A 13,507-nucleotide genomic window follows, 5' to 3' on the forward strand; every position below is an offset into this window, starting at 1 on the left:
AGTTTTAGAAAGAGTACGATTTCCCAGCCCAGTTTGGCGATATTGGAGGTCAAGCACAGGACCTTCTCACTGGATGACAGTCCATTAAGTGTGTTATCATTTTGTTGTTGTTGTTTAGTCGTTTAGTCGTGTCCGACTCTTCGTGACCCCATGGACCATAGCACACCAGGCACTCCTGTCTTGCACTGCCTCCCGCAGTTTGGTCAAACTCATGTTCGTAGCTTCGAGAACACTGTCCAACCATCTCGTCCTCTGTCGTCCCCTTCTCCTAGTGCCCTCAATCTTTCCCAACATCAGGGTATTTTCCAAGGATTCTTCTCTTCTCATGAGGTGGCCAAAGTATTGGAGCCTCAGCTTCACGATCTGTCCTTCCAGGGAGCACTCAGGGCTGATTTCCTTAAGAATGGATAGGTTTGATCTTCTTGCAGTCCATGGGACTCTCAAGAGTCTCCTCCAGCACCATAATTCAAAAGCATCAATTCTTCGGCGATCAGCCTTCTTTATGGTCCAGCTCTCACTTCCATACATCACTACTGGGAAAACCATAGCTTTAACTATACGTTATCATTACCACATGACATCCAAAGGCAGGAAATGCATGCAAATTCAAAGAAATAGGACTGTTCTGCTTTATATTTCCCCAGTCCATTTCCTGCCTTTCATCCATCTGATTTTCTTTCCCAGTCTCTCCTCTCCTTTCAATCCTTTAGATGCTATGGTATGTTTCTGTCGAACTAGTAATCATTTTCTGAGTTTCTCCATCATTATTGTTCATTGTGTGTGATTTCAGGTAATTTTTTCCTATCAGATCAGGTTTCAGTAAATTCACATTTCTCCAAATTTTGCAAGGCAGTTCTCCAACCAAAAATAAGTGTACTAAAATGCATATACAATGTAGGGGCAGAGGAAGGGGGGTGCAGTGGGTGCGAAATACCCCAGGTGTCACCGCTGAGGGGGGTGACAAAATGCCGGGCAGCACTCACTGCGGGACCTGCAGTGCGCTCCTGGGAGAGACGCGGTGGCTTAGGCGCATGCAGGCTCCGTGCTTCCCAAACGGTCTGCCCCCTGCCTCCCCCCCAGCTGTAGGGTGGTTGAGTGGGAGGAGGTAGGCAGACTCCCGAGGCCCCGCAGTGCACCCTGCCCCTATGTGCAGCTCGCGCCGCCTCTGGGCACAGCGCCCCAGGCGCCCGAGCAGCTTCCTCCACTGCTAATACAGTGTTGGTTGTTGAACTTAAGCCAGTCCGGGAGTCCATTCAACTCCTGGAATAGTTGGGAAGCCAAGGCCCAGCTTCCAATTGGCTGCAGGAGCTTCCTGCACTCAATCGGAAGCCGCAGAAGCCACGTCGGACGTTCGGCTTCCAAAAAATGTTCACAAACCAGAACATGCACCTCCTGGTTTACAGGTTTCGGGAGCCAAAATGTCTGAGTACCAAGGCATTCGACAACCAAGGTACGACTGTATTTGTGAAAATAGCATATAAAAATGCATTATATATGGTGAAGTTGCTTACAAAAATGTCCATATTAGGAGAAATGCTCCTTTTTTGCCAAAAGCTTATAAAATATGGTGAGCTGTTCTACAGCTCACCAACCCATACAAACACAGGATGATCAAGCAGTGAGTCCCCTTCTCCAGACATAGAAATGAAGACTGCTTTCCCTGCCTCAGAGAAAGGACCTACCCCCAAACTAGGTTTCCTTTGTTTTTCAGGGGGAGAAGCAAAAATACTTCTGCAATATAAAAGTGGAATACACTATAAAAAAGTAGAATATACCAATTTCCTGGAAATGCAGAATGCCACTCTCAGCAAGCCATAGAGCTGTAATGATAATTTTCATTTGCTTTACCTTAGGAACATTCAAAGACCAAACACTGGTACTTTCGGAAATATGAGAAGACAGCGTTTGTCTTGACGTTTTGAATTTCTCTCTTCTCTTTTGCAAGTTGTTCTCCTAGGGAAAAGTATGAAAGTAAAATATTTTGTTCCTAACCCCTCACACAAGAAGCTAGACTACTAATTTTCAAAGCCTTTGTATACAAACAGAAATGGAATACAGTCCATCAGTTAACAAATACATTTATAAACTTAATAATGTATAATTTTCCAATATCTGTAACATGGATCAGCCACAATGGAGGCATATAGTAATGGTGTATACTTGGAATGATTTATTCACCATAGCCAACCCTCTTGGCTAGGCTTATCTATGCCAGCAGTCTGGGGCCTGTTTCTTACCTCTTTGCTACAATCAATTCCTTCCTCATCAAAAGTCTCCATTTCAGCAAGGGGAGCGCAGGCAAATGTATTAATGTCTGTCATAAAATGATCCACTGGCAGCTTCACCAAACGTTTACCACTAGCATAGTTTTCCTGGATCCCTTTTCTTGGCTCTGTGGCACCGTCCTTTTGGATGGTCACCTCCTTGGTCTTGGTTCTTGCTTTCTTCAGCTTTTGCACAAGCGCATTGCAACATCGATTCCACAGCAGATGTTTGACAAATTGCAACCCCCTGTGAGCAAGGATCACATGAGGCTTAGCTTGCTCTTCATCTACCTCAGTTTCTGAATCACTGCTACTAAAGGAACTCAGCAGTAAAGCGATAAAGAGGTTGAGGACCTGAATGAAAAGTGACCAGATGAAGCAAACAATGAGAGTGGGAAGGATATTTTGGAAAGTAACACATTTCGACTGCTTCCTGTTTTTCCCAGGGGAAAAGGACTTCCCACTCATTCAGTATTGTACAGGCCACCCCAATCTCTGCTGAGCGGTAGGAGGATTCCATGGGTCTTGGCACTTAACCACGGTTTGTGTTCCTTGGGAATGAGGCACAGGGGAGATTGCCATGTCTTTATGAAATATGGTTTATTTCACACACATTTGCAATCCGAGTTTTGGTGGAGGGTGATGGATCAATCCATCAAATGGTGAATATCCAACAGAGGCAGTACCTCTCATTGCTTCTCCCATAGCTTCAGCAAGCTTGGGTTCAAAGCAACAGCCAATCATGCTCCCAGGTCTCTGTATGCAGCTTCCTCCAGCCAATGCTGCATGGAGTTCTGCCCCCCCCCTCCCAAAATCTCAGCTCCCAAACCTCTATTTTAAAACAACATATTTTTCCCTGTGGTGACATCACGTCCCCTGTTACCCATGCCAACCTCCCCCTCTCAAGTCTTCTGTTTCTGTCCACTTCTCAGCTGGGGAAAAGGCCAACAACATCTGTATGGTGAATTGTTTTTAATGGCCCAGTACTTGACTCTCTTTGTGTTTTTAATGGCATTGCTATCAGCTGATCTCCTGAACAGGAAAATGGGTGTCTAGGGAGCCACCCTCTAACAGTGCCTCAGTCTCATCTGCATTGAGCTTCAGTTTGTTGGCTCTCATCTAATCCAGTGGTCCTCAACCTTGGGCCTCCAGATGTTTTGAGACTACAATTCCCATCATCCCTGACCACTGGTCCTACTAGCTAGGGATTATGGGAGTTGTAGGCCAAAAACATCTGGAGGCCCAAGGTTGAGGACCACTGAAATCCATTGCTGAGGCAGGACGATGGTCCAGCACATCCACTGCCTCGTCTGCAGATATAAAGGAAAAGTAGAACTGTGTGTCATCAGCATATTGCTGACAACATACTCCAAACCTCTGGATGACTCCGCTCAGTGTTTCACTAAACAGCATAGGGGTTAAAATTGAACGCTGAAGAACCCCACAAGGCTCCACAAGGCTGAAGAACACTCCCCAAGCAGCACTATTTGGAAATGTCTACCTAAGTAGGACCGGAACCACCGCAATGTGGTGCCACCCACCGCTAGTTTGGACAGTCGCTCCAGAAGGATATCATGGTCAATGGTATTGAAAGTAGCTGGGAGGTCAAGAAGAATTAACAGGGACATGTATGCCTTGTCTCTATCTTGACAGAGGTTATCATACAGGGCGACCAAAGCAGTTTCTGTGCCCAAACCGGGCCTAAACCCCAATTGAAATGGATCCAGAAAATTAGTTTCTTCCAAAAGCGGCAGGATCTGGTCTGCGACCACTCGCTCCAGAACCTTGTTCAGGAAAGGGAGATTAGCAACTGGCCAGTAGTTAATTAGGTTTTCTGAATCCAGGGAAGGTTTCTTAAGGAGTGGTTTTACCACTGCCTGATGTAGCTAAATTGTGTAGAACGTTCTTGAAAACAATCCTACTGAAGAAATAATTTTAAATAGGTCCCATAGAATAAGGAAATTCTTTGAAAACTTACCACTAGGTTTCCTAAAAGCAGGACCAGCATGAACAGAAAAATGCACCATCCTTCACCAGCAGCTTTCATACAGTCCCACATCGTTTCGATCCATTCTCCACAAAGAATTCGGAATATAACAAGGAATGAATGTAAGAAGTCTTCCATATGCCATCGTAATTTACATTTATTGGTGGCATTAATGTCACTGTTACAGGTTTCAGTTTCGTTCTCACATCTTTCTCGAAATGTTTTATAACTTTGGCTAAAGCCCTGCTTGCCAACCACAGCAAAAATGAATACGGTAAAAATCAGAACAAGTGTGAGGTTGCTTAGTGGGCCCACTGATTTCCACATTATTTTCATGAGCTTATTTAATGCTGGCCAAAACTTTGACAATTTGAAAATTCTCAGCTGTAGGGTGGGGGCAGAGAATAGGGAGAGAATAGCAGCAAAAAAGGGAGAAAGTTAAGTCTTGATTTCCAGTATTATTAAAAATTAAGAAATTGTTCTACCAGCATGATTTGTATGTAATTAAGCCTATTTGCATCAAAAGGAAGCTATAAATACACTTTTTGATGTGCGACCATTCAAAAATAATGTAGTGCAGATAGATGAAGCCTGAATTTGAATATGCATCTAATATGCATCGAATTTGCAGTTCCTGGTCCAAAGAAGGAGGATGGAACTTTGTTTCAACATGCAAATTTCTTCTTCTAAAGTATGATGCATTCAAGCATGCACTCTGTTTCACAGAACACATCTCTAATGAAATAGACTTATTTCATGACAATCCTGTATTCAAAAGAAAACCCTTAAAAGGGTGTGTCTATGATTGTGCTCCTTTTTTATTTCATTAAAATAAAATGTTGTTTTAGGATTCATTGTCACACATTATAATAAACCAAGCAGAAAATGAGATTTAAATTACAATGGTCATATCTATACAATGCATTTAAAGCATATGATTTCTCCCAAAGTATCATGGGAACTGTAGTTTGGTAAAGTGCTGGGAATTATAAACTACGATTCCCATGATTCTTTGGGAGAAATAGTGTGATGTAAATGTCTAGTATGGGTGTGACCAATATAATTTACTGTTTTATTCTCTCTTGAACAGGTAAAATGTATTTTAAAGCATCTCAGAAATTTCATGACAAACCCTATAAGTGTTTCCTCAATTTGATTGTCATCTGCTCATAATTTACTGAAATTACTGATTTTGCCACATATACTCACAATAAATAAATAAATAAACGTGTCAAGGAAAGTAAGCCCTAGATTCCATAGATTTAATGTGGAAGATTAATAGTGACTATAACAGGAGATTCATCATTACCATTCTGAAAATTGATAGGGGAAGCCTCGTGACCAAGTTTATTATGCCTAAAATAGCCAAAAGGGAGTCAAAAATATTCCAAGCCTCTTGAAAATAGTAGTAGGGATCAAGTGCAATTATTTTGAGGATCATTTCAGTTGCAAAAATAGCAGTGAAAACCTACAAGAGAAATTATGTCAGAACACAATAAATGTGCCATATGTTAAATTCATAATCCTTCAAGCTACCCGTTATGCCTTTAGAGAAGGGGTGGCTAATATGTGGCCCTCCAGATGATACTGGAATCCAACTTCCATTAGCCCCAACCAGCACTAGAAAACTACTAACGTGGGAAATAGTGGCTGATCACAAATGTAATTAATTAAGGGTGAAAAGGTATGAAGGAAAAAGGACACACACATCAAAGTACATAATGGCAGGGGCAGAATTTAACTCTCTCCAATTTACTATGAGATTCACACGGAAACTCTAACCTACAAGCACAGACAGAACTGACAGATAATAATAACAACAACAACAATGAGTGAAATAACAGGCCAGAATAGAGTGCAAGGGAAATATAAAACTGCTTCAAGTGAGGCAGGGAAATGAACTGATATTTCAGCTGACATTCCAAGGGAGAGGGTAAGAGACTCAATAATAATAATAATAATAATAATAATAATAATAATAATAATAATTTATTATTTATACCCCGCCCATCTGGCCGGGTTCCCCCAGCCACTCTGGGCGGCTTCCAACAAAACAGAAATTCTAAAATACAGAAATCCATCAAACATTAAAATACAGAAATCCATCAAACATTAAAAGCTTCCCTAAACAGGGCTGCCTTGAGATGCCTTCTAAAGGTCTGGTAGTTGTTGTTCTCTTTGACCTCTAGTGGGAGGGCATTCCACAGGGTGGGTGCCACTACCGAGAAGGCCCTCTGCCTGGTTCCCTGTAACTTAGCTTCTCGTAGTGAGGGAACCGCCAGAAGGCCCTCGGAGCTGGACCTCAGTGTCCGGGCAGAACGATGGGGGTGGAGACGCTCCTTCAGGTATACCGGACCGAGGCCGTTTAGGGCTTTAAAGGTCAGCACCAACACTTTGAATTGTGCTCGGAAACGTACTGGGAGCCAATGTAGGTCTTTCAGGACCGGTGTTATGTGGTCTTGGCGGCCGCTCCCAGTCACCAGTCTAGCTGCCGCATTCTGGATTAGTTGTAGTTTCCGGGTCACCTTCAAAGGTAGCCCCACGTAGAGCGCATTGCAGTAGTCCAAGCGAGAGATAACTAGAGCATGCACCACTCTGGAGAGACAGTCAGTGGGCAGGTAGGGACTCAGCCTGCGTACCAGGTGGAGCTGATAAACAGCTGCCTTGGACACAGAGTTGACCTGTGCCTCCATGGACAGCTGTGAGTCTAAAATGACTCCCAGGCTGCGCACCTGGTCTTTCAGGGGCACAGTTACCCCATTCAGGACCAGGGAGTCCTCCACACCCGCCCGCCTCCTGTCCCCCACAAACAGTACTTCTGTCTTGTCAGGATTCAATCTCAATCTGTTAGCCGCCATCCATCCTCCAATGCTTTTCTTGCCTCAAGCAATAGGTGAAACACAATCCCACTTGAATGGTGTCCTAGTACCCACTAGAGAAGAAAGGAATTGTATGAACACTTTTCTTTAGGTATGCACAAAACATAATTTCTAGGCACAAATTTTAGTTCAAAGGCACTCCAAAATTCTCCAACAGTAAAAGAATAAAAAAGTAATTCTTGCAATGTACAGTAGCTTAATAAGGATTTGTTTTCACTTACTTTGTTTCCTGTGGAAACCATCTTGCCTGTTTTTGGAACTCTTTCGAATGACATTAAAACAGTATTCACTATAATACACAGTGTAATAAATAGTTCAGTAAAAGGATTTATCATTACTTTCTTCACCATTTTCTTTATTTGCAACCAGAGTGGGCAACATTGCCAGATGAGATACTTATGGGCAGCAGTTTTCAAGCATGGAGGGAATTCCAGTTTTGATTCTTCCCATTCTAAACAACAAAAGGAACATAATTACAGGCACACTGAGTTATGAAATGAGAACAATTTCAGGTAAAACATAGGTAATTCTTTACACTCACACGACTTTTTTAAAAAAAATATTAAGGAAATGTCAGTTGTACAAAATAGAGAAAAGACAAAAAGGGCAAATAAAAAGTGCAATAAGAAAAAAGATGAAGCACACTAAATGCACACTTCCATACATTATTATACAGATATGTAAGTAATACTATTGTCCTACTACATATATGAATATTCGTATTTATCCAAACAAAGTCTGCATCTATAAGCAATCCATTCAAGTGCTGTCAGTCCATTGATTAAAGGGGACCACATCTTTCTTCTTGGCTTGACTTGAAAAGCATCTGCACAGGTTCCATCAAATCCCTCTCTTTCACTCTTTCAATCTTTTTCTCTTCTTTCTTTTTACTCTGCAACAATCCAAACCCTGCATGCCTAAGACAGTCACTGAATTCAATAGAACTTGTGACTGAGATGACATAGTGCTGTTCTGTTGGATTTCTCATGCCAGTTTGGGACACACTACAGTACACCACCATCCTACAAATCCTAACATGCAGCAGCAGACTGTACGAACACACAATTGTGTGCAAGAAACTTTGCACACTGTAGAAGAGTGATCTTGAACAGAGGAACCCCAGAAAGCATTGGAAAAACTCCAGACTACACTGCACAATAAATTTGGGCAAAAGTCATGCCTCTGAGAGGTATGCATTTCTTGTAGATGTTGAGGTGCTGAATGCAAATCAAAGCATCAGAGTTGTAGAGTTGGAAGGGACCCTTAAGAGTCATCTTGTCCAACCCCCTGCAATGCAGGAATCTCAACTAAAGCATCCATGAGAGATGGCCATCCAACCTCTTTTTAAAAACTTCCAAGGAAGGAGAGTCCACCACCTCTCACCGGAGTCTGTTCCACTGCTGAACAGTTCTTACTCAGGAAGTTCTTCCTCATGTTTAGTTGGAATCTCATTTCTTGTAACTTGAAGCCATTGGTTTAATTTCTGCCCTCCAAAGCAGGAGAAAACAAGCCTGTTCCCTCTTCCATGTGACAGGCCTTGAGATATTTGATGGTGGCTATCATATTTCCTCTCTATCTCTTCTTTTCAAGGCTAAACATACCCAGCTCCTTCAACCGTTCCTCATAATGTTTGGTTTCCAGACCCTTGATCCTCTTGGTTGCCCTCCTCTGCACACATTCCAGATTGTCAACATCCTTCTTAAACTGTGGTGCCTAGAATTGTACATTGTCTTCCAGGTGTGGTCTGAGCAAGGCAGAATAGAGTGGTACTATTACTTCCCTCGATCTGGACACTATACTTCTGTTGATGCAGCCTCAAATAGCATAAGGGTTTTTTGGTTTTTTTGCTGCTGCTACTGCTGCATTACACTGTTGACTTATGTTAAGCTTGTGGTCCACCAAGACCCTTAGATCCTTTTCACATGTACTGCTAGTAAGCCAGGTATCCCCCATCTTATATTTGTGCTTCTGGTTCTTTCTGCCTAAGTACAGTACCTTAACAGACAAGACACAGGGTGGTGATATACCATAATAGCACAATGCAAAGTCACAGAAAAATATATCACCAAGAACAAGTGTTCCACAATAAGGAGTACAGTGGTACCTCGGATTACAAACAGGTTACAGGTTACAGACTCCGCTAACCTGGAAGTAGTACCTCGGGTTAAGAACTTTACTTCAGGATGAGAACAGAAATTGCGCGGAGGCGGCACGGTGGCAGCGGGAGGCCCCATTAGCTAAAGTGGTAGCTCAGGTTAAGAACAGTTTCAGGTTAAGAACAGACCTCTGGAACAAATTAAGTTCTTAACTAGAGGTACCACTGTATAGACAAGCAAAGAGGGTTTAAATTCAACCTCAGAGTTTGCAGGATTTATTTGACTTCATCTGAGCCTGTGGGCGGTTCCCCACTTTACCTTTAAATATGTGAGCCCTGCCAACATTCCCCAAGGAAGGTTAACAAATAGAAGGCTGGAGAGCCTCTTTCTGTTCTTCTATTGGGAGATATGAATACAGGAACAGGTATGTTCTACAGATTTTCCATACAACTTCACCTTTTGCGATTAGGTTAATAATTTTGTCATTTTGTTCTGTCTTTATAGATTTGCCCAGTTTTCTAAGCTATTGATTGTTTACTACCTAGACCTCATTGTACAGGTAATATGTATGTATTCTCATTTAAATGTAACCATTCCATACAGAAATAGATATTGACTATAATCTTGTTTTATCTTATCAGCTTGATGATTAAGCCCCTTGTGGGACGAAACAATGAGTTTACCGGAACAGCGTTCAGGTGTTTACGAGTTGATGTTACTTCTATCAAATACATGAGTGATTGTAAAGAAAAATACTACTTCCATATTTGTTTGCTTGTCTATACTTATTGTGGAGCACTTGTCCTTGGTGATATATTTTTCTATAAATGCAGTACCTGGCATTTGTCCCTATTTAAATTAAAGTATTGGGCCTAGTTCTCCAATCTGTTAAGGTTGTTTTGAATTTTGATTCTGTCTTCTGCAGCTTTAGCTACCCCTCTCAGTTTTGTGTCATTTGCAGATCTGATGAGCATCCCCTCAGTTCCTTCATCCAAGTCTTTTATAAAGACATTGAACAGCGGGCCCAAAACAGAACCCTGTTGTCACCGTGGCCGGAGCGGGCTACTTCAGAGTAACGACTCTACACAGCTCTGCATTTTATCTTTTATTGGTGCTGCGTATTTACAGTGCTGAAGGCAATGCTATTTACAAGGACACATCTTCTCAGCTTGAATCAGAACCTCCGAATGGCGTTTGGCGCGTTTTTCTCCAACATAACAACTTTGGTAGACCCATCCTCTTCCCTCTCCGCTTTCTGCGCAATTCCGGAGTTGGGGGGATGGGTCTGCCCCCCTTGCTTGCCCCTTCCTGTCCCACCTGGGACCCTGGCTCCGCTACCTTGTCTGAGCCTCGGACACGACTTCCTGCTTCCCCACTGGAATCGGAACTCTCCCTGCTTTCCCCTGCACTCGGGGATGGGCTTGAACTCAGGAGGGGAGGGACTTCGCGATATCCCCTGTCCCTCACATCTGTGGTGCCACATTTTTCCCAGGATGACGAGGAACCATTAATGAGTACTCTTTGGGTTTGGTCAGTCAACCAGCTACAAATCCACCTAATAGTTACCTCATTCAACCCACATTTTATCAGCTTCCTTGCAAGACTCTCATGGGGGACTTTGTCAAGAGCCTTACTGAAACCAAGATACACATGTCCACAGTATTCCTCTGATCCACCAAGCTTGTAACTCCATCAAATAAAGAAATGAGATTCATCTAGCATGACTTTATTTTTGAGAAACCCATGTTGGGTCTTAGTAATCACATCATCCTTTTCTAAGTGCTCACAGACCAAGTGTTGAATTATCTGTTCTAGGACCTTTCCTGGTATCAATGTCAAGCTCACTGATCAATAGTTACCTGGGTCTTATTTTTTCCCCCTTTTTGAAGGTGGGGACTACATTTGTCCACCTCCAGTTTGCAGGGACCTCACCTGTTCACCAAGAATTCTCAAAGGTCTGAGATTACAAAGGCTCTGATATTACATCCACAAGCTCCTTTAGTGCCCTTGGATGCAGCTCATCCAGCCTTGGAGATCTGAATTCATTTAAAGTAGCTAGTGTTTCCTTACTACCTCTGTTATGTCATTTATTCTGGGAGCAGATAATTTGAATTTGCAGGCCAATTTTTCAGATGGAATAGTAAAGATCAACATCAGAACCAAGTTCACTGTTGACATTCCAGGCTGCAAAACATACCCATACGGGAGTTACAATCTCAGTGTCATCATAAACCAAGTAAACAACAAAAACCATGAACACAAACTAAGCTAAGAAAAGCCATGAGTCCCAAATTTGGTCCAAACTATGATGAGTGAAGTGCTAATATATATTCTACTGACTGTTGAAATTAATATGAAAATATGATGACAATAAATGCTAAAGGCTCAGCAAAGCAAAAACAAACCCCAATTTGCAAACATTTTTCATTATTTATTTAAATGTGAAGATTTTGAGGGGCAGTGTGAACCAGGGCTTTCCAGTGAGTGGCCCTCACTCCTGAGACAATTACTCTCCTAGTTTTTCAGCATAATTTTCAATATATACTGTTCTCAAGTTTTAAGGAATACTGATTTGGATATGGTTATCTTTTACAAAATACTTAAAAACACTGAAGAAGTTACCCCAACCTCTTTAAAACTTTATTTTATTTATTTTTAACTCACCCATGGTTTTGCTGATGACATTAGCAGCACTTGTTAACCGTTGTCTTTGAAATGGATCATCAAGAGTGTCAACAGGTAGGTGATAGGACATCAACAGCTCCTTCTTTGGGTGCAGAAAACAAATCCAAAGTGAATATTTGAAGTGACACGATTATCTCTCCATTTACTTAAACAATTCCCAATGAATTAATGTAGCAGCAGATAGAATAATGTGCCCTTAAAGAAATCTAAAAATGAAAGCTGGTTAACAGCATAAGTCCTTCTCAAAATAGCTAGTGCCAGAGTTAGCTAATTTGTAAATTACTGTTATGATTGGGGCGGTGTGCAACATTATATTTCTGATGTCATGGAAATGCTAGAAGAGAAAAACTTGCAAAAATGAGTAGAAATTTTTAGCATCAGTTTTGGAGGGGATCCGAAATTTTGGGGTTTGTATTTAATAAAGCTCTATTAGGCACTTCCAAATTTACATACAATTTACATACAAAAAGATGCCACCAAAGCTGTTGCAGCTAAAACTTACAAGCTCCTTTTGACTTTTATCAGGTGGTGTATAAAACAGGGTTTCATCTTCTCCATAAGTTTTTGGCTCTTTGTCTTTCGGTTTCTTCTTCCTCTTGCTTTTCCCCATTTTTTTCTTTTTGAATTCCACACTTGACATTTCAGTGTTTTCATCCAAGGATGCAATTTGTCTTTGGAAAGCCAACTCCTGGAATAGACCATGTTCAAGTAAGCACAATTACTCCATAACTGGTAATCAAAATGAGGATTTTATCTTGTAAAGCCTGTTCTTCTTGAAAATAGGAAGGCAGTTAGCATGGAGAGAGGCCTCCTCTGAGACCAAATCTGTAGACAAAATCTCCTTCCCCAAACCAACATCGAGAAGAAAACACTCTTTTAGAGGAGGTCACTGATAGTTTTGCCCCTGTGATCAGGCGTATATTTTTCAATCTTTGCAACACAGGCTCTGTGCATGTTTGTAAGAACTGTTAGTAAGTAACTTGTGAGCATTTAAGACTATTGGAAACATTATCTCAGCAACAATATCCAGTTCTGCTCCAAAACAGAGCATTTATAGTATACTACCTAAGAACATAACCCAAGAGCAGTATACAGACTTTTTGCACTACTGTTTGCAAAAGAGGCCCTATCACAATCCACATATAATATTACAGATGTAGCCTTGATTACCTGACTGGGATAGTGTTATTTATTCTATTGCTGCTCTGGAGGTGAGTGCATTCAGGGACAGATTATTCTTTCCACCACTGAGACCAAGATAGTCAGAACCACCACTAACTTCAGCAATGGAGGAGAGCAACTTAATTAAGTCCCCTGCTCTGAAGAAACCAGAACCATGAGGTAGGAGCAGTTTGGACCTTCTAACTTGGATATTATCACTCCCAGATGTGGTTAAGGTTTCTGTGTGCATGCACACTTCCTACAGAGGCTCAAACTGAAGCAGGGAACAAACAGCAAAGAGGCTATCAGACATCATCACGCTCCTGCTTTAAAAGCTACTGTGATGAATGCTCAAACAGGAGACTGGGGAAATGCCTCAAAACCCCTTTTGCAAAGAGCAAACATGCTTTCAAACAGTGCTGCTCTGTGCTTTGT

General features: G+C 41.8%; 1 protein-coding gene across 1 annotated transcript in view; it reads right to left on the minus strand.

Moving 5' to 3' along the window:
- Nucleotides 1-13,507, minus strand: part of LOC118092094 (sodium channel protein type 5 subunit alpha-like) — a 47,360-nt gene that overhangs the window by 16,706 nt on the left and 17,147 nt on the right. The window contains 6 exon segments of the mRNA XM_060281066.1: nt 1,849-1,953; nt 2,238-2,618; nt 4,243-4,635; nt 5,561-5,719; nt 7,352-7,581; nt 11,891-11,993. Coding sequence (XP_060137049.1) covers nt 1,849-1,953; nt 2,238-2,618; nt 4,243-4,635; nt 5,561-5,719; nt 7,352-7,581; nt 11,891-11,993 — 1,371 coding nt within the window.

Source organism: Zootoca vivipara, chromosome 12 (assembly GCF_963506605.1).
Source record: "Zootoca vivipara chromosome 12, rZooViv1.1, whole genome shotgun sequence".
NCBI lineage: Eukaryota > Metazoa > Chordata > Lepidosauria > Squamata > Lacertidae > Zootoca > Zootoca vivipara.